We start from the raw sequence: 22191 nt of genomic DNA on the forward strand, positions 1-22191 counted from the left end.
AGTGCAGGGCTCACATGCCTTCCACTGGTTCCACGAGGAAATGTGTCCGCCTCTTAGACTAATTGAAAAGGTGGCTGCAGCTCCCGATTCATTTTCACTGGTACTGTTTCTGGTCCCCCTCAGAAGGACTGGTGTCCTGGACTTTGTGGTACATGTGTTGCAAAATCTGCAGAAGAAGCAGGCAGGCAAGATTCTATATTCTCCCCTTACCCTGATTGCGTGGTGTCATTGGCTGCCGATAAGTTGAGAGAAGGGGGTTGTACAGGCTCTGGCGATGCTTGATATCACCAAGGTAGGCAACTTGTACTCAGAGGACAAGGCTCCAGATGGGATGAGTTCAATATTGAAGGGCGCAAATATACACCTCTTGCTCGTTTTAAATTTTATAGAGTGAGACACGCGTTGCGTGAATTGTTGGACAATGACATGTTGGAGTCGCCCAAACTGGGGGCACTCTCTACCTACTGCACTGCAAAGAAGGATCGTTTCTAGTGTCTTTGATATAATTCAGGATTATAGAAGAAATCACTATACTAAGGCCAGATTGGACTGGCAGACTGATCTGGGGGTGGCACATGAGGACACTGTCTGGTGGTATTGCTGCAAGGTTACACAACATGCATCCCTGAATGGCAGGCATTGCCTGATTCATTTTAAATATCTTAATAGAGTCTGTCATACGCCGGTAGGACTGTTTCATTATGGCCTACGGGATTCTGCAGACTGTGAGAGATGTGGGGCCGGCTCGGCTGAGTTTCTACATATTGCCTGGGTGTACCCGGTGATAGCAAAGTTCTGGGAACAGATCTTCCAAACATTGAACGACATCACCAGTCTTACGCTTACGATGGACCCCCTGCTGGCATTGCTGGGGTATACTGGGAAGCTACCGAAAGAGGTGCGAAAGCCGATAGATATAGGATTGCTGCTTGCCAAATGCAGGATTTCTATGCGGTTGGCGCTGGGACCCGCGCCCTCAGTTACTGATTGGTCTAAAGATATTGTTTATTGCAACACGCAATCTGAATTGTATAATGATCTGTTACCGCCTCAGAGCCTCCCTAGTATCTTCTGGGGACTGTTTCATCAGTATTTAGTAGGAAAAGAAACAGGGGAAGCTGAGGGTGCAGGCTCTATTTAAATAGAACAAATTGGAGAAATGCTCTGCAACACTAATTTAGGCCCCTGTTATTTAATAAATTGTTATGTAATACAATGCTAGTGAAGATCAATGTTATGTTGGGAGTGGACTGTGAGAGGTGGACCGTGGGCTGGTAATGCGGCTATGCACTGGAGGAGATGTTATCAATTTGTATTATGTGATGCGAGATTGCTCTATAATTGTTGATGATATGTGTACACTGTGATGTTGCAAATAGTCACTGTATTTATATGCATTATTCTCAATAAAAATAAAAAAATAAAAAGAAGAAATGTAACTAAAATACAGTACTACAACTGATGCGCCAATGATTCCTAGGTTGATGATATTCCAAATTCAAAGCATATTAATCTGAAAAAACACATTGCTGGTGCACAACATTTGTTCTGCTATGAGCCTGAAATGCTATGCCAACAGATGCCTAAGAATTTTGATAAGTTTCAGTGTTTACATACTCCATGAACCGCTAAGCAGATCAAGTGGTTAAAACAGAAAAGTTATGCTATGAACAATGTAATCAGGGAACAGAAATGACTTTCCTTTGGGTTGAAGTTTCTGATTTCCTTTTAAGCACAGAATGCTAGTAAGTGTAGGCACACATTTCCTTATGTTGTACATTTGCGCTCACCGGTCAGTGTCTTCGTTTTTCATCTTCTGTTCCTCCTCTTTCTTTCTCTGACCTTCGGCTTCCATCTTCTGTAGCATGGAATCGGTTAGACTGATGTCCCAGGACTGGAGGATTTTAATCACTGCGTCCATGGAAGCAACCTTATAAAGCAATGGAAACCATTGATTGCTGGTTTTAATCCAGCAGATGCTATGAATGATACTTCTTATTGTCTGTTAAATGTCATTCATGATCGCTATGCAGTAATAGTATTGGTAACTATTTCAAATAGTAAAATATCTTTTGACAGATGTGTGTTATCAAATGGTAAATAATGAAATAGGAAGAGGAACCTTGGGAGGACCAGGATCTTGATCAATGTAATGTGGTATGGTCAAGAGAGATGCAGGTTGTGCCAACTTTGGAGTTAATGTAAACTAGGGCAGTATAGTTTGCATTGAACAATCCTTGAAACTAAGAGTAAAGTATATTATCAATTAGTAGATACTCTAAAGGAGCCCTTCAGGCAGAGCAGTATATCAGTGCTATGCGATTTAGGGCTTCTGATTTGGACATATTAATTGCATAACCTGATAACTGCTTGAATTGATTAAGCTCCCTCATTAAAGCTGAGACCCACAAGAGAGGCTCCGGGATAAAGACCAATATGCCCTTTGCAAATGTTGTCAATTTGAATCTATTTCGACAGAACTTAGGACTTTTAGTTGCTTGATTATTCAGATTTTAAACTAGGGGCTCTGGGAAGAATACCAATACCTGAAGCAGAGGGGGCTTCCATACCACATATCCCTCTACTTGGGATTATTTCTCAAGTGTATGTATTGTTAATTCTGATCTGTTCTCTCTGCCCTGAGTATTTTGCACACACCATCTTTATGACCCTAGCACCAGACACCTCTCTGACTTTGCCCTTTCTTGAAAGCCCCACGCCCCTCAGTCAAATTCCTTTTCAGCGTCAAGTGAAAGGAGTGTTGTCTCACTCTTGAGGTTCAGTATCAAGTCTATGAGGTGGACCACATCCTTGTACTGTCATTTACTCTGAGGCTGCTTGAAAAACCTGACTGATCTGGGTGGATTAGCTGGCGGAGGCACTTGTGCAATCTAGTTGCTAAGAAAGAGGTGTACATCTTCACATCTACATTCAAGAATAAGATGGATGTATAGAACCCACACCATCCTGTCCACCCTGGGCTTAAGTATCAATGCCAGTTCAGCATGTCCCATCATGGGAGTAGCCTGGCACTATGAGGCGAAGGAAGTAAATAGTTTGACCAGGAAGTCTAGGAGATGAAGCCAGAATGTCTGGTAGAACAATTCATAAAGCAATCAGGGCGTCTGGCCTTTGACAGTTAGACATCTTTAACTTCTCTTTTCTTTGGTAATGAGTTGCTCTAGCTCCTCTGCCTGGTTAAAAGACAGTCTCTCCAAATCTGCATCTTTGATATATGCTTCTTCATCTTCTGGGTCTTTGTATCCTGCTTTATAAAATGTATGATAAAACTAGCAGAACCACTCTTTTTTCCTTCTACCTTAGTCAATACTGCCTTCTTTGATCGTGTCCATGTAAGTACATTTATGTTCGGCCTTTAAAAAAAGAGGACAGCAGCCTCCCTGCTGTTCTTTCCTTCAAAGAATGTATGTCTTGTTTTTGCCAGGGAGCAAAGTATATTTAAGTCTAGTATTTTGAGTTGTTCCCTGTTGGCCCATGACCATTGGAATATATGCCATTCCCTCTGAGATTGGGTTTTTAGATCTACGTCCAATTTCACCAGCTCATTATTTAAACTGTGCCCTGATGTCTACCCTTATCTCTTGCAGCCTTGCTCCTACAGCTAAGAAGTATCCCCACATCACAGCTTTGAAAGCATCCCTTACTTCTAACTAAATCTGATCTGAGTTAACAGAAATGGAGGAATTCATATATTTGTCCAAACACTATAGCCTTCACAGGTGGGTCCTTTTACAGTTGGTTACTCCAAGAACATTTGGTCATTGTTTCTTCTGCCCCAAACTAAAGTGGCCCTCAAACAGGAGTGACCAGAGAGAGCGATCATCTCATGAACCACTTGATGTAACAAGAGTACTAGGTGCACTTAAAGAGGTTCATATTGATCTACGGATAATATTTTTATGCCGCTGATCAATTTGTGTAGTCTAGTTGATCATGGTCAATTTTTCTCCATGTTCCGCACCATTGCAAGCCTTTGTTGGATAGTGCATTATGTCCTTTGTTCCGTTTAGGACTAGGTTCTAGGCGCCCTCTACAATTATGGCTCAATTAGTGTTTGAAGTGTGGTGAGCATCAAGGCCGCCTGTCCTGAGTATACTGAGGCTTGTGTTAGTCTCTTCCCTCTTAATGAGCCATTTTCCCTCCCTATCAGTGTGAAAGGCAGTGAGGGAGAAAACAGGTGTGTGACCATCAGGATACCCACTCCAACTGTTTTGTCTTCGCTGAAATGTAGAATTTCATTAGGAAGGAGCAGCATCTCATCTACTATGTCTTTCCCCAAGAGATGTGTTTCTTGCAAGAAACAAATATTGCTAACATTTTGCTCCAATTCAATATATTTTCTTGCAAGAAACAGATATTGCCTCCCACTATTGGAGGATCACTGTGGATCCCCAATAGTCACACAGACAGTGTACGACCCTTCTATTGTAAACTTATGTTGGGCCATCTGCTTTTGCCCATTCTTGCTGGGAAGCATGGCGGGCTTGAAGTCCCTATGGGCAGCTGAGGAGTTCTATAAAGACCCAAATGGTGAGGTTGTGTCTCCTGATAAACTCACATCCTGCTAGTCAGGATGCTGTTTGTTCTTGGTGCTATGACAGCAGGCCTGCACCAGCACTGTGCCCATCTATCATGTGTTTCCTGTGAGGCACAGGCCTTTCTTTTCTCTGGTGGGAGCAGGTTTAAGATTAGACCATGCCGCTAGGCTGTTGTAGAGGTCAGAGGTCTCCTAACCGCGCTCTCCAGCTTAACTAACTTAGCCATCCACTGCTCCAGTCTTGAGCACATCACCCTTTCTTCATAGCTCCTTAGGAAGCTCCATGCACCATGGTCTCTCTCCTTGCTCCCCCAACTCAGCATTTACGCAGCCCACCACACACATGCCCCACCACTATGGCTGCTAGTCGATAGACAACCCTCTCTCAGCCTCACTGCCCACCATCATCGCTGGCCTCTTGCTCCCTCTGCTGTGGATCTCCAGATCCAGTCAGCATGGTCATCGTTCTTTCATAGGCCGCGGATGCAGTCGAGGTCACCATCTTTCCCAGCACACATTTCAGCAGTTTTTACATTCTGGTGCAGGTCTTCGGCTGTCAGCTATTTGATCCTCGTCCTGCCAAAGGCAGTTTGTGCCATACTCTCTCCCAGGTTAGGTTTCAGGGCCAGGGAGGTGCTGTTGGTGCTGGACAGACCCCAATGATGTATGGCTAGTGCGGAGAAGACTTCACATATACCCCACTCTTTGACATACCAGGCCCCACTCCCTTATTTTCTAAACGGCTTTTTTTTTAAAACACTTTGTCACAAGCCGGCCGGATGTAAAAAAAGTCAGTTCTGAAGAAGCTTCTTTTTGACTGCAGAGTCAGTGATTCTTTTAAGACAGGACTGAGACCAGCAGTCATGGAGCTACCGAGTACCTTTGCAATGAATGTGGCAGAAGAATGCTTCAATATTTGTCGATAAAGGTGGAATAGTATCCTCCTGGCTACAAGTGGACTTCAAATATTGCAGCTGATTGAAGCAATTCGACATCGGAAATTCTTGAAGATGAAATACTGACGTTGCCATACCTTGGTAGAACTTGAAGTGAATATTGATAAAAAATACTACTTGAAAGCATCTGCCCCAATGCATGGCACTTCAGCACATCCAGCACTGTGGCTGGTGAGAGAAGACTTTGCACAATTTGGAACAGTTCTTGCAGCGTGATCACAGTTGGAGTGATTTATTGGACAGAATAGACAGGGTGAGTATTTTCCCCACTCAACTTGCTTTTCTTCTCCCCGTTGAGACAGAATAAACAGGATGAGTGAGTATTTTTTTTCCCTGTCAACATGATTTTCTACGCAATGTTGAGACCTCCTTCCGCAAAGGTAAATAATTAGCATTCTTGGAAAATAGCCAGATGGTTTCCCGAAAACTACTAGTGCCTTATGGAACAAGGAAGTGTTCCTTTGGAATTTCAATGGTAATGCCCAGAAGTCATGTAGCCAAATACCTCTTTTGGGATTCTTATAAACTAATTAACAAATTCCAGAGACAGAATGGATTTATTCTAGCACTTTCGAGAGGGCAGGTTTGAAAGCCATGGAAGGTACTTTTTCTGTGATAGGGGAGCCCATCATCTTCAAAATAATCTTTAATTGGTTCATTAAAACCATAAAAGATACATCAAATCCAGATAAAATGCATACAAATATGAAAAAATGTATCAGTAGCAGCCAAAATCATATTTACACTTCTTATAGCACCAGGTTATTTAAAATGCAACTCATATAGGAACATAACGTACAATAAAATCACCTTATAAAATTACCATAAATACATACTTTTTCGAATTGCTCTAATTAAAAACATCGCTACATTTAAATAACATATTCATTGGGTAACATTTGTCAAAAAACATAAAAGCTGGTCTAGCCTGCATAAACTGTTGCCATTTCAGCAGTGGGAGAATACAGTACGGGGATCATGAAAGAAGTCATAAAACATAAGAAAATGAAAGGTATTCTTGACTGAACTATTGTCACAGCAACATGGAGTTCAATTATCAACAGTATTCCATCCTATTGGGTCAGCTAAAAGCCAATGCAGTTGAGACAACCGAAAACGTGTCAGCAGAAAACGATGTTGCACTTTAGTGATAAAAGTAAGGTAAGTTTCAATGCACCCAAATGTAGAGATTATAGTATATGCACGAACTGTAGGCTTAATTAATTCCCCACTTTCTCTATCAGCCTGAGCTCTAGCATAGAACTGTTTTTGAGCCCAGAGCATATCTCCTTTACTCATGTTTTCTGTGTGGTTATACAGCTCATGGAAGTCCCTGCTCCTTACAGGTTTTTCTAATGTACTTCAGCAAAAGGATACATTTGGCTTTAGCCACATACATGCAGTCCCTCAAAATGACCTTGTTTAGCTCCTGTTCGAGATTTGTCCAAACTGAAATCCATCTTAACAAGGGACGATTAGACAGTAAATCGGAAATGTAGCCCACCCATAGCCCTTTGTGAACGACAAAAGAAGCAGTGGATCGAGGCACTGCCAAGAGGAGTCTAAAACATTTTTTCTCAATGGTTTGGAGATCAGGGGCTTTTTGTATAGGCCCACACATCATAAATCTGAGTGAGAGCTTTGATCGGTTTGCCCCATAGACAGCTAGCAAAATCAAACACAGAAAACACTGCCCTGGCAAAAGCATCCCTTTTGGCTCTCAGGAGGGGCACCAAGAACCCTTCTCATCAAAAAGCACTCCCAGATATGTAATCTCAGCCCTCTCAAAACTATGTTATCTTCCTCTTGACACCTCTTCCTACCACCACAGTATGTGATTGATTCACTAAAATTAGTACATAAATCCAACACTTCCAAAAAAACTGACAAAAGCATTCAGCATTTTTTGCAAGCCTACCTCAGTCCTAGATATTAGGACCGCGTCATTGGCATACAACAGGCAATGCACGTGGGATATCCAGACAAGTTGCGTGCAGGGTCTCCCCTAAATCATTACTATAAAGGGTGAATAACACTGGGGCCAATATGCAGCTCTGCCTTTCACCATGATGAACATTAAAGGGTGTTGTAGTATCTCCATCTTGAGTATATCTAATCACTGCCTCTAGGTCAGAGTGCAAAGAATGTGGAAAATGTACCAACTTTTTGTCGAGGCCCATCAGCAAAATCCCCATAATTTACTCCTGTTGACCATATCAAAAGCCAAAGACAGGTCCATAAACACCATATATATGCGGCCCTGTTTGGCTATAGTATACTTATCTATAACCAGTTGTACATTTTAACATTGGTCTAGGGTGCTTTCCCCTGCTCTATGGCCATATTGTAGGTCGCTCAGGATGTTATTATCCTCCAGCCATGCAGACAACTTTGAAAGCATACCCGGGCTCATGATCTTGACTGTCCATTACACTTTGTGCCTAAATCAGGCTTTTTCTTTGCCCCAGTTACAAGGTCGCACAAAACATCACCGCCAAAAATTACTTTTGATGGGATCTCTGCTTGAGGGACTTCTTTTGTGCTATTATCCTTTTTTCGATGTGGACATTGCTCCTGTGTTGCCGTAATCATTCGAGATATTTGAAGTACTCCAAGTTTCTCATGAAGAGCGACTTCTCTGGAATGTGATTCTATTACTACGACGGGTTGTGAACACAAGTTTAAGACTATACCAACTGTGCCACCACCTCTTTAGCCTCGAAAAAGTCAAAGATTGACGAAACACGTGTTGGCTTTGTTCCTTTTGGGTTTCTCAACAGGATTTAAGATCGTGAAGCATATCGCCAATTTGTGGATTACAACTCTTGTTTCATTCAATTGCATCATTGTATTATCACGATTGTGCTAAGATTTAAAAAAAAAACATGTTTAAGTAATTAAGGTCCATACTGTCTGGACACTACATTTATTTGGAGAGTGCTTTGGTTTTTCACAGTGTATCTACCCACAAAGCATGATGGGATTGAGAACTTACGTGGTTAAACCATCGAAATTCAGTAGTTAGACCCTCTCGTTTAGACTTCCTAAACTAAAATAACCCCAGATAAATTCACAATTACGAAATGCTAACAATATACCATCATGTGCAAAAGATGTGTCCATACACATAACAATGTCCTGATTTCAAGTTGTGTTAAGATTAGCCATAAGGTTCGGATGCGCCATTTTGGACCATTTGAGTCTATGGCCCTGATCAACTGGCTTAAGTCCCTGTCCCACCCAACCTTTGGCAATTTGGTTAGTCTTCCATAAATCACAAATTAAAATGAAACGCAGCGGGTTGTGATCGCTGAGAAGAATATTATCCACTGTAGAATTAAAATCCTGCCCAACAAAGGTATGAACAATCAAATCCGTACTTATGCCGTCATTTAAATGATTTAACAATTGTAGATCATTGTCAGCCAAAATATTACCAACAAGTTCACCCGGCCCCGTATGCTCGAAATGACCAGAACCATCTGCAAATAATTAATTTCCTGGTACCAGGCTCCAAGCATAGGTGGATGTTAAATTTCTTGGGTTTGAGCAGCAAAGTGCCTGAGCTCCTTGTGGACCTGGAGCTACCAAATAGCTCAAGCTTGTTAGTCAGGTATAGTGGGGGGTAGAAGTGAAGTGCTCTATGGGTCATACATGCAATCTTTATCCTAGCTTCAAAGGGAAGCCAGTGGAGCGATTACAAGTCTGGTGAAATGTGATTGGTTTTCTTAAAGCCATTGATGAGTCTAGTGGCCGCATTAAGAGAGGCTTTGATAGTTTCGGCAGACCGCAAAGAGTGGCACTGCCGTAGTCTAGCCTGGAGATGACCAGTGCCTGTACCTGTGATTTGTGAAATGTGTCAGTGAGCGCAGGGTGTGTAGTGGGGATCTGCAAGAGGTTATTGGCATTAATGGTATTGGCATTGAGCCTGGGCGTTCTATGTGGGTAGGGCGAGATGGTTCAGATGGATTCCGAATTACCGAGATTAGGGATTGTAGGGTTATGAGCAATTAGAGGGGGTGTTAAAGAGCATGGAGCAGGGCCAGACATGGTCGAGGGAGGGGAGGTGTATTCGAGGAGGAGGGAGAGAATATCATCTTCAGAGTATGGGGATGTGTACTCAAGGAGTACGGAGAGGATATCTGGTTCTAGATAAGGATTTAAGGATCTGGTAGTTCGAGACGCGCCGTTATGGTAGGGGCTGGTGTTCGAGATTAGGGTGGAGGGTTACGCGAGGATCAAATGTGGAGAATCGAGTGTAGGCATGTTGGAGGAGAGTTGGGGGATCTCGCATGTGGACATTTTGGGAGAGAGATCATGGGCTAGCTCTTCGGTGGTCTTTATGAGTTGAAGGATGGCAGTTTGTGGTTTATAGTCTTGAGTTTAGAAGCAGGATCGAAGTGAGGAATATGGGTCACATTGAGGTGAGGCGGGCGATTTGTCAATGGAAAGTTCATGCGTGGGCAAGCCTTCTGTCTATTGAGGGAGTTATGTAGGCAGGGGCTAGCGTGAGAGGGAATGGGGGAAATGACAGGGAGGTGGCCGGACCGAGGGAAAACAGGTGCATTAAGAATATTGTTTAAAGTCAGGTCAGGGCGTGCCACAGTGGGTGAGTTAGGGGAGCCAGGTGTCTGGGAAGCTGTGGTGCAGAGGGGGTTGATCTGGGTGGGAGAAGCAGTCCTCCGGATGTGGTTCGGAAAAGAGGGCTCATGGACCGCCTGAGTTTGGGAAGGGGAAGGTTCGTACCAGGATTGAGTAGTGGAGACGCCTGGTATCAAAGATCTTTTAAAGAGTGCAAACTTATCATCAAAGATGTCCAGACAGAGATCGGAGGCCTGAATACGGATAGTTCCATTGTTGTAGATGGATATAGTAGCATTTGCTCTGAAAGTGGAAGACTTTGTGACCCAAAGTCGCAGACCGTGCAGGAATTTTCTAGTTGAAGTGATTCTGAGTAGGATGTCGAATGTAGCTCTCCACTGACCTCTTCTTTTATTGTAGAAGATCAGGTCGTTCGTAGTAGTGCCTTTATTTGAGCAGAGATAAGGGTCAGAGATGAGAGTTTAAGGGTTGGCCTTGAGGAACCTGTGTTTCACAATTTTGGTCACATTTTTGGAGAGGTTGTTCGGGTACTTAATTGTGAAGCTGTTTGAGCCAGACGTTTCCTGTCTGGAGTCCAGGCTGCAATGTGTAGGCGAGTTTGTGGTATGGGAATTTTAGAATACGAGGTTAGGCAGTGAGGTAGTCGTACACAGGAGCATAGAACACGTGGTTAGGCAATGTAACAGGAGGCCTTAGCAAGATGGCTGCATCAGGGATGGTTGCTGTTAGAAGGTGACTGTCAGTTGAGTATGTCGACAACATAAGTTAGATTAGTAATGTTGAATCCATTTGCGCTTTTGCTTTTGATGTCTACAGAAATCAAAATGACAAGAACACCCTTTGCTCTTCCTCTAACTGATGGGATAGCTGGCATAAAAAGGGAACAATAACTGTCAAGAGAGTCACACCAGTATCCTATGTCTCCTGAAGCCAAACAATTTGATATTCTCTCAGAAAACTCAGCCACTTCTCATCTAGTAGCTTACTCGCTAAACCTCCCACATTCCAACTGATGATCTTAAAAAGAGGGTCTGATGACGGGATATGAGTTGAAGGGATTTCAGAAACAGAGCCTGCAGATTCACCTTGCGTAGGGTGAGCACAAATACAAGGACTGTGTAGTTAGTCACTGCAATTCAAGAGACTTATGAGGCTAAATTCATTCTGCAGCATAATGGGCTCACCCCTAGTATTGCCACCGCCATGCCAATGCCAGTAGGTTAACTTCACCCTAACCATATCTGAAGCATTTGGACAGTATAAAAAATACAAGTGGATAGACTTTAATGCCAGATGTGAGGGAGCTAATCTGTGCAAAAGGAGAGTTAAAAAATAACTAAATGCACTATTCAAACTTAAAGGGCTGCACCTGTGGTTAGACAGATTGTAAGTGAGCAGCACAAAATAATGAGAATACAGAATTCATAGAAATCTCATGAAACTGAATGTGTAGGTCTCTCAAAAGCAGTTATTCAAGGCAACGATCTGAAGCATGCATAGATAATATGGAAAATCGTTCCGAACCAGAGCAGCAGGTGGGATGTGCAGTCCCACAATGTATGTATGTCCAGGAGGCAATGGGAGGCATTAAGTGGCTACCTTCACATCAGTTCAGAGAGTTGGTCAAGGCCAGTTGCAACTGGTCTTTGAGGGATATAGCAGACCCTGTTTTCAATAATAATGCAAGCACTACAAGAGGTGATCCGCAGAAGTGACCAAAATTCTTGAGGATACATGTTCTTGGCTTTTTGAGAGGCATTTATGAAGATTTTCAATGAGGAACTATGGATGATGGCAAGCCCACTACTTCATGACAGAAAAACAGGTTTCAGGGATAAAAAGAAAGAAAGATATTTTTGTGTCACTCCTATATATCACACAGGTCAGGAAGAGGAGGGATCATATATCCAAGTATTAAATGGAATTTAGAAATTGCTGTTTTCTACTCACTTTTATTTTGGCCATAAGTCTGCTTTCCAGTTTTGCAAAGTACAACGGTGAACTAAAACTAGAAAAAGTCATTTAGCAGTAGCACTAATTGTGCATATTGGGAATCTGCTATAGAATCACAGGCTTACAGAAAGATGATCTTCCATCAAGGAACTACCTTGCAAAGCTGAGTTGTGGTCAGTTGCCTGGTTCAGAGGAGCTGCAAGGCTGTGATGCAGAGTCCATCGATGAGGGATGTGAGAACCTGGGGTGTGGATGCGCTGAGTTGTCTGGGCAAAGTTTTGGTACGAAGGACTGCAGGAGCGAGATGGGTCTTTGTGACTGGTCTAATTCACAGCGGCGATGCATCGGTTTTGCTCAGAGATGTGCCGCTCTGGTGCAGAGGAAGCGTCGGTTCTGCTCTGGGATGCTCTGTTCAGCAAAGAAGATGCGTCTGTTCCTCTGCCAAGCACCTTAGGCCCACTTCTAAGGGTCGAGGCCTGTTGTGTCCCGGAAGCTTCAGAACAGGAGGATGGCCAACTAGCCCTTAGAGTCACTCTAGGCTCTGGGGACAAGAGATGGAGGTTCAGTCCTTCATACTCAGGCAAGAGGGCAGCAGGTAGTAGGTTAGCATAGCAAAGCAGGAGGTCAGCAGAATGGCAGTCCTTCTTCCTGGCATAGTGTTTACAGGTCCCAAAGTGTGCTGAAGTGGTGGTGTCGAAGGTCCTTCTTTTATACACATGTGTGCCTTGCAGTGGCGAGAAATTTCTAGAAGCATACTTTTGAAATGGACAGATGCCCTGCTTTCCCTGCCACGACTCCAGCCTGATAACAGGGGTATGCAACCCTTTGTGTGGTGACCGGACATAGCTTATTCAGGTGTATGTGAGACTGGGAAAAGCTCCTCCCTCATATTCTGCGAGTGATTGCCAATTCAGTCACACCTAAAATCCCATTGTGTGTGGCTGTCTAGTAGGAATATACAAAGCCGAACTGCCAACTATACCCAGTCATGTGAACAGAGACAGGCTGCAGGCACCAAATGGCTGTAGCAAGAAAAAAATCAACTTTCTACAAGTGGCATTTTCAGAATTGCTATTTAAAATCCAACCTCGCCATAAATTAGGAGATTAAAGTGTGATTCCAGAGACACCAAACTTGAAGGGGTTATCTCTTCCCATTTGGAAATTACACTTATAAAATGTAATAAGGCACTCCAATGTTATCCTATGGAAGAGATAGGCCTTGCAGTAGTGAAAAATGAACTTAAGAGATTTTCACTACCAGGATATGCAAACTTAAAAGTACAAGTCCAACTTTTTAAGTTCATTGCACCCTGCAACTTGGTTCTATCCAGGGCCTATCTTAGGGGTGACTTGCACATATTAAAAAGTAAGGTTTGGGTCTGGCAATGGGTTTATCTTGCCAGGTCGACATAGCAGTTTAAACTGTACACAAAGTCACTGCAATAGCAGGCCTGATACATATTTAAAGGGTTACTTAAGTGGGTGGCAGTGCTGCAGGCCCACTGTTACAATTTCATTTGCAGACCCTGGGCACATCAGGTGCACTTTACTAGGGACTTATAAGTAAATTAGATATGCCAATTAGGTATGAGCCAATATTACCATGTTTCAAGGAAAGAGCACAAGCACTTTAGCACTGGTTAGTAGAAGTAAAGTTTGCAGAGTCCTAAGGCCAGCAAAAACGAAGTCAGTAAAAACAAGATGTCCGAAGGCAAAAAAGTTAGGTGAAAACCATGCCAAGGATGCCATGGCGAAGGGCACATATCTAACTTAAAGACGAAGTAATGCAGGACATGTGATGTCTTCCCATTTGCAGTCTGTACAATGGACTTATGTTAGACTGTTTTAATCACAGAAAGCATGTATTGCACTCTCACTCCTGCTCATCTCATTACCCTCTTTCACATCTCATTAATTCTTACGCTCAGTTTTTCAGGACTCTGCTGATTTAATGGACTGTATATGGATAAAAAAGTAAGAGTGGTATATTTAAATGTTTAATAAACAAATTCCTAGACACAGTTGAGGGTCATTTACCTACTTTTTACTCTTTACTGAATATTATGACATTGTATGGGTGGTCAACCCTGCCAACAGCATAGTACCTTGTGAAATCTTTAAAATTTTGAATCGCACTGGATTAATTTGTTGCCCAACATTCTAAGACACCTGCAACTAGATGCTTTAAGCATGCTTGCCTCTGCTTTTCTGCACTACGGTAAGATGGTGCTACTATTGTATTGACATTCATGGCTGCCAATTGTTCCCATGGCAAATGTCTAATTTTAAATCAGTCCTGAACTTTTAACACCCTGGGGTGTTTGGCAGGTGTCATGCTATCATTATTGACTTGTTGGAAAAGGGACCCATGTTATGACTGGGGGCAAGTGCAATAGTACATATTGGGCAACATTCTTGTGAGCCAGGCCTTTCACCAGTCAGTGAAAGAATTAAACACTGCCAAAAGATCAAATATGATTTTATTATTCCCAGATTCTCTACATTGGATAAGATTGGATCAGGCCTAAAACATGTTTCTAAGCCCTCCATCTTTAATCCAAATGCACACAAACTGAGGAAACAAATGAAGAAGAAATAATTGTTTAGTAACACCCCTAAAAAACAAAACTCACGCAGAATAATCTTAGACCTGACTTTCTTGCTGCTACCTTGTATAACAAAGTTACATATTGTTGGCGCATTCAGAATTACAGACGTATGACACTTTTTCCTTCACTTGCCTTTCTCTGAATGGCGTTTTAGTTTGTGGATGTGCAGGTGTTTATCAGTGTTTATATGTTGACACTTATGAGGGCTGTTTCCCTCTTGGTGGGGTTTTATTGGTTCAAACTTAAAACAGGATAGCCTTGTTATAAGAACAGTAATACAACTAAATGAAATACTGAAGCCTGCCCTGTCTTTTTGTACTGTATGAGACAGGTAAGGACATAGCCTTGAGACAGTGTTACCTGGTCAGGCCTGCTGCCATCCTCAGCATAGATCCTTGGGTCAGCACCATACTGCAGTAACAATTGAACAGCAGCTAAGTGCGCCCCAAAAGCTGCACGGTAAAGAGGCGTCCGGGCAAAAACACCCTGCAACAGAGCAAAGACAGTAAGAAAATGATGGTTGTATTCAAACAGGTCAAGACATTTCTAGTTCAAAGAACGGTGAAACTGTTCTATCCAGTTATTGAGAGGTTCTGATTTGGTGGCTCTAGAACAAGATGGAAGGTGGCAAGACTGCTGTAAAATGTGTTCCTCCTTTAGTAGGAAGGGTTTTTGGCCAGACCCACTCTGAGAAGCAGTAAAGTTTAGATGACTAGTCATTATACTTTTGAAAAGGATGCACGACAGTGCATTAATAGTAGAAAACGTGGCAACTAAAATGGTTACTGGGAAAGACAAACAGGGTTTTCAAGATGGCTTAACACACTTCTAGCCAGCAAAAGGACTCTGAGTCTTCGTAATGGGTGGAGACACTTAATGAATCAAACGTCTGACACTTATATCATAACAATGCATCTCTGCCTGTCTGAACTTTCCGAAAGTGTCCACGAAAGGTAATCAGTAAAAGCTTACCAGGATTATTTCCATTAGTAGCTTCTCTCAAACCCTTAACCTCTAACCCGGAAAGGGAACACAACCATAAAAAAGGGTGCTCAAGTCTGCAAAAACTGAGTAATAGGAATTAAGTTTTAAAGGCATGGGACTGTACACCTGAGCTGATTGATAGGCAATTGTTGGTTGGTGCTCACAGTTCTAGTAGAGGGTTCCAGCCAAGAACTGAAAACATGACAAAGCCAAGGTTTCTGGGTTGACTGCCACCCAGGGATAGAAATGACTTTCAAATGCTTGACCCAGATGCGCTGCTTGGGTGGTATGTCACCCACTGGGTGGCAAGAAACTATAGTTAACACACGTTGTATTCGCGACTTTCACTCAGGTTGCAAGATAACATTTCCAATCAACCAAGTTCAACTCGGGGATTACTTCCATACAACTGCCTCTCAATTCACTGGTGGGTTTCGGCACTCAATAAGTAATCATGCATGCAGTGTATCACTCATCCTTGCACGCATGCATTACATCACCCACCCTTTGAATCATTCTTGCACTTACACAGTCACCCACACATACACACACCACACACATACACACACAATAATAATGAAAAAGCGTTTTTAGTTCATGCCAAACCCAACTGAATTTGTCAATGGTTGTTAAATTAGTGGGGCATAGTTCATCTGCATTAGCATAGACCGACAGAGAGGGCACAGATACACAAACTGTATGTTGTAGTATGTAAAATTGTAGTACAGTACTACTACTTACTTACTACAAAATGCAATACACAATCTTAGGAGTATACATCTCCACTTCCTCCTCTCCTACAGTTTACTACTTCTACTTTAGCATACAGAGACCTTAACCTTCAAGGCAGAGATCTCCATATGGTAAAGCATAGGGAAAATTAAAAGTTTTTTTTAACTTAAAAAAAAAATAGTACGAATACTTTTATGTGAAATATTAAAGTAAATGAATGTCATATATATATTTATATATATTTTTGTAAACAACTTTATTGAGCATTTACGGCATGACAGCTGATCACAAAGTGAAAAACATATAAGTGACATTGTGGTGGGTTTGGGTACATGAGAAGTGCAACATTACCATTTCAAATCGTCATAAAAATCACACCATTTCCCCCATATCTGTGCATGTTTATAGGGCAGCCACGTGCCTCAAAGGCAGGCTTTCCTTGATGGGCGCACCAGTCCACCCCTGCCCGCCAAGTCCCAATTGTTGGTGGCTTTTCCTGCTTCGGTGTTCGTGCCACATCCCATTTGGCAACCAAACAACCCACCCCCGGTAAAGCACGTTTAGCTTTGGGGTCCCCCACTTCCTCCAGGAGCCCATGCAAACCCATGCAAGGGGTAAACTCCAGAGAGCGGCCTAGGACATCAGAAAGTATGTGACCCACCTCTTCCCAGAATGGTCGCAGAACCGGACATTCCCAGGCATCGTGATAGAAGTCTGCCACCGGAAGTGCGCATTGCGCACATGCCACATTTGTACAAAAGGCAAGAGTTGTAGGCGCTTTGGCGTGAGATGTGTCACATGCAAATATTTGAACTGGATCATACGCAGCCGAGTTGAGATCGCCGCTTTCCTAGGTGCCATGCAGGCCTCCCTCCAGTCTTCTTCTTCTAGCACTCCCACCCAGGTTTCCCATCGCCGCTGGGCTTTATCAAGTCCATCCGGAGCGTGAATCACCAGCAATCGATAAATCACGGATATTTCACCTTTACCCAACTTCCCCTGAAAGATCTTCACCTCCAATGGACTATACTCAGGTAAAGAGTCCTCTGGAAGGTTGTGGGCTAACAGGGCGGAGCTTAGCTGAAGGTACCGGAAAAACTGTGAGTTATGCAAAGAGTATTTGTTTTTTAACTCCAGAAAGGATATAATGTATCTCCTATTAGAATCCCCAAGATAGGAGATCCCAAGGTAGGAAGCCCTCCAGAGCAGACAGCTGGCTGAGTCATTCCCGTGAGGCGGCGATAGCAACCAGTAAGGCAAAGAGCCGCCCTCCAACAGGCGAGGAACACACGTGTGTAGGAAGACAAAGCGTTTGATACGCGTGCTCCATATAGGAGATTAAGCATGCCATCCATCCCCAGTGTATGTATCTCTAACCGATATGCACAGTCGTCCCACCCCCATGAACCGGTCATAAACCGGGAGCAGATGTGCCGCCAGTTAATATAGGTACATATCGGACAGGCCCTGGCCTCCGTCAAATGGAGACTTACACAGTGAATGAAACGCTTCTCTATGCCGGCCCTCACCCCACGCAAATCTGGTTATTTTTGCAGTTAAGGAGTGAAACCATTTGCAGGGGATGAAGTATAGATTGTTGCTCAACACATACAAGTAGCGTAGCAGGCACACCATTTTATGGTTTAAATCCCTTTATTTGAAACAATGCCATTAACAATAGTAGATACATCAACTGGTCTTGTGTCCAATATGGCCTCTGATTCTTATGATGGCCTTGGTTGATGTACATAAGTACAAAAACTTCCCAAGCATCCAACCAGCCCCCTCTCTTTCCCAAACGTAGTTCACATATGGTCGTGTGTGTGTGATACGACATTCAGTGTAGTACGACATCATGACTAGTTATGGACTAGGGTTGGCTTCTGACAGTCGCAGGAGTTGGAGATACTTTGGGCATGCCAGTTCCCTGAAATCTTGCATGAGAAGGGATAGATAAGGGTGCCACAGGTTAGAGAGTGTCAGAGAAATTCTCTCCATGCCTAGTACGGTCCACAGCCAGTATAACTAAGATATTGTGAGTGGGCACTTGTGTTGAGCCCCTGTGTGCTACAATGTTCTGTAACGCTACCCCCAAAGCCAGGCATATTTGTCTGCCCATTCTAGACATCAGGGGATATGTAAGAGGATTAGGTAGGCCTAATACAATATAAGAGGGGATTCTGGGGAGTGCGTTTTGAGGTGGGTGTCGAACTCATCAACTACTTGTGTCCAGTATGTCTGGAGCAAGGAACAATCCCACAAAATGTGAACTAAGGTTCCTTGAGCTCCACAGCCCTTCCAGCATTCAGCACTTTGTTCGGGGTTCATTGGTATGTAACCTAGCTGGTGTAAAATCCCAATATGAAGTGGTTTTAACGAATGTTTAGGTGCGCGAGGTATTGCAGGGGGTGTGTCTCGCCCTATAATATATATCCTCCCATTCTCTGTCACTCAACTGCCTAGGTCTTGCTCCCACCTGTGTTGGCTGGCCTTATATGTGTCTCTATTGCATTGGTTCAGAAATGTATATATCTCAGATATAAGCTGTTTCCCTGATGAGTATTTGATCAGCCATTTCTCATATGGTGTAAGATGTCTCTGAATGTTGGGTCTGTCGCTCTGGTGTAATAGCCAATGACGGAGTTGTCCATAACATAGGTCGAGTCTAGGAGTAAAGTCTGGGTTATCAAACAGTGGTGTCGTAGGAGAAGGAAAAGGAAGTCAGTCCACAGTAAGTGCTCATTTGATCTCAGGCTTCCACTGTCGCTTGTTTGATAGTGGAAAGATAAGAGATTCCCCAATCTATATTCTTCCTTAAGGAGGGGACTTTCCACAGGAAGGTGCCCGCTACCGCCTTATCTAGGAAGAGCCAGTGTTTCTCAGACTTGAGTTGGTGCCACTCTACCAAGGATTTCAAGTCCTCCTTCTCAGGGTGGAAGGTAGGTTATCTCTCTCCTCATGCAGTTCTTCTTCCCCAGTCGGATAAATTGAAGTAACTCTGACTGAAGTCCCCTAGGGTATGTTTGAAATAAATAAAGTATCTTGGGGACTACAGTCATTTTGACAGCCGCTATCCGGCCCAGCCAAGATATCTGATGATGTTTCCAAAGAGGGAACTCATTTCTAACCTGCCTATAGAGGGATTGGTAATACATGGAGGACGTTTGTTGGAATGTGGGAGCCAGTTTGATCCCAAGGTACGGGAGGTCCGTGTTGTTCCACTGGATGGGGTATTGCGTCCTTATGCGAGTCGAAACTTCTGTGGATAGAGAGATCCCCAGTGCTTGAGAAATCTCAATGTTGACCCGGAAGTCCAACGCCGGGATGAACGCCTCCAGTTCCACCAAGAATGCTGGTAGGGCTGTGGTCAGTTTATCCAGGGTCACTAGCACATTGCGGCATATAGGCTAATTCTATGCTGTTCCCCTCCAAAGACGACTAATGTGATCTGAAGGTCATCTCGTATTTGTTGGGCTCGGGGCTCTATATAGAGAATAAATAAACAGGGTGACAATGGGCAACTCTGTAGTGTGCCCCTGCCAAATGGAAAGGGGTCAGAGGTATGACTGTTGACCCGTACCAACGGATCACTGACATAATATCGAGGGACATAATATCGACTAGGAAAATATTGCCAATAAAATATCGACAGACAGAATGTCGACTTTGTATCTACAAACAGGTAAGTACAAAGATATCGAGTAAAAAATATCGTTTACAAAAATATAGTTTGTAAAAATATCGACTTTATTAAAAACAATGTTAAAATAAATTAATATTAAAAATTAATTACTAAAATATACTTAAACATATTTAAATGACCTTATAATAATTAAATAATTATTTAAAGCTATAAAAAAACAATTTTACAATCATACATGTTAAAACATATATATATATAGTAACATAATATAATTTAAAAATATCCAATATTATTACCGTAGGATAGCGGAAGTGTACAAATTACTATTCCCACTCCAGAGAGTGCAACAGTAGGGAAAGCGTTGGATAGCGTAGGGGTACAAATTAATATTCCCACTCCAGAGAGTGCAACAGTAGATAAGGCGTTGGATAGCGTAGAGGTAAAAATTACTATTCCCACTCCAGAGAGTGCAACAGTAGGGAAAGCGTTGGATAGCGTAGGGGTACAAATTAATATTCCCACTCCAGAGAGTGCAACAGTAGAGAAAGGATTGGATAGCGTAGGGGTAAAAATTACTATTCCCACTCCAGAGAGTGCAACAGTAGAGAAAGGGTTGGATAGCGTAAGGGTAAAAATTACTATTCCCACTCCAGAGAGTGCAACAGTAGGGAAAGCATTGGATAGCGTAGGGGTACAAATTACTATTCCCACTCCAGGGAGTGCAACAGTAGGGAAAGCGTTGGATAGCTTAGGGGTAAAAATTACTATTCCCACTCCAGAGAGTGCAACAGTAGAGAAAGGGTTGGATAGCGTAGGGGTAAAAATTACTATTCCCACTCCAGAGAGTGCAACAGTAGGTAAGGTGTTGGATAGCGTAGAGGTAAAAATTACTATTGCCACTCCAGAGAGTGCAACAGTAGGGAAAGGGTTGGATAGCGTAGGGGTAAAAATTACTATTCCCACTCCAGAGAGTGCAACAGTAGGGAAAGCGTTGGAAAGCCTAGGGGTACAAATTAATATTCCCACTCCAGAGAGTGCAACAGTAGATAACTATTCCCACTACAGAAAGTCCAACAGTAGGTAAGGCGTTGGATAGCATAGAGGTAAAAATTACTATTCCCACTCCAGAGAGTGCACCAGTAGGGAAAGCGTTGGATATCGTAGGGGTACAAATTACTATTCCCACTCAAGAGAGTGCAACAGTAGAGAATGGGTTGGATAGCGTAGGGGTAAAAATTACTATTCCCACTCCAGAGAGTGCAACAGTAGAGAAAGGGTTGGATAGCGTAGGGGTAAAAATTACTATTCCCACTCCAGAGAGTGAGTGCAACAGTAGGGAAAGTGTTGGATAGCATAGGTGTAAAAATTACTATTCCCACTCCAAAGAGTGCAACAGTAGGGAAAGCGTTGGATAGCGTAGGGGTAAAAATTACTATTCCCACTCCAGAAAGTGCAACAGTAGGTAAGGTGTTGGATAGCGTAGAGGTAAAAATTACTATTGCCACTCCAGAGAGTGCAACAGTAGGGAAAGGGTTGGATAGCGTAGGGGTACAAATTACTATTCCCACTCCAGAGAGTGCAACAGTAGGGAAAGCGTTGGATAGCCTAGGGGTACAAATTAATATTCCCACTCCAGAGAGTGCAACAGTAGATAAGGCGTTGGATAGCGTAGAGGTAAAAATTACTATTCCAACTCCAGAGAGTGGAACAGTAGGGAAAGCGTTGGATAGCGTAGGGGTACAAATTAATATTCCCACTCCAGAGAGTGCAACAGTAGAGAAAGGATTGGATAGCGTAGGGGTAAAAATTACTATTCCCACTCCAGAGAGTGCAACAGTAGAGAAAGGGTTGGATAGCGTAGGGGTAAAAATTACTATTCCCACTCCAGAGAGTGCAACAGTAGGGAAAGCGTTGGATAGCGTAGGGGTAAAAATTACTATTCCCACTCCAGAGAGTGCAACAGTAGGGAAAGCGTTGGATAGCGTAGGGGTAAAAATGACTATTCCCACTCCAAAGAGTGTAACAGTAGGGAAAGCGTAGGGGTAAAAATTACTATTCCCACTCTAGAAAGTGCAACAGTAGGTAAGGCGTTGGATAGCGTAGAGGTAAAAATTACTATTCCCACTCCAGAGAGTGCAACAGTAGGGAAAGC

At 43.0% G+C, this 22191-nt stretch overlaps 1 protein-coding gene across 3 annotated transcripts in view; it reads right to left on the minus strand.

Moving 5' to 3' along the window:
• IQANK1 (IQ motif and ankyrin repeat containing 1) overlaps positions 1 to 22191 on the minus strand; it is a 572485-nt gene that overhangs the window by 177921 nt on the left and 372373 nt on the right. For all 3 annotated transcript variants that reach the window (XM_086966345.1, XM_086966344.1, XM_086966343.1), the window contains 2 exons: positions 15041 to 15166; positions 1791 to 1930 (listed from right to left, as the gene is read on the minus strand). In XM_086966345.1, the coding sequence (XP_086822471.1) occupies positions 1791 to 1930; positions 15041 to 15166 (266 nt within the window). The remainder of the gene's footprint in view (positions 1 to 1790; positions 1931 to 15040; positions 15167 to 22191) is intronic.

Source organism: Lissotriton vulgaris, chromosome 4_1, assembly GCF_964263255.1.
Source record: "Lissotriton vulgaris chromosome 4_1, aLisVul1.2, whole genome shotgun sequence".
Taxonomy (NCBI): domain Eukaryota; kingdom Metazoa; phylum Chordata; class Amphibia; order Caudata; family Salamandridae; genus Lissotriton; species Lissotriton vulgaris.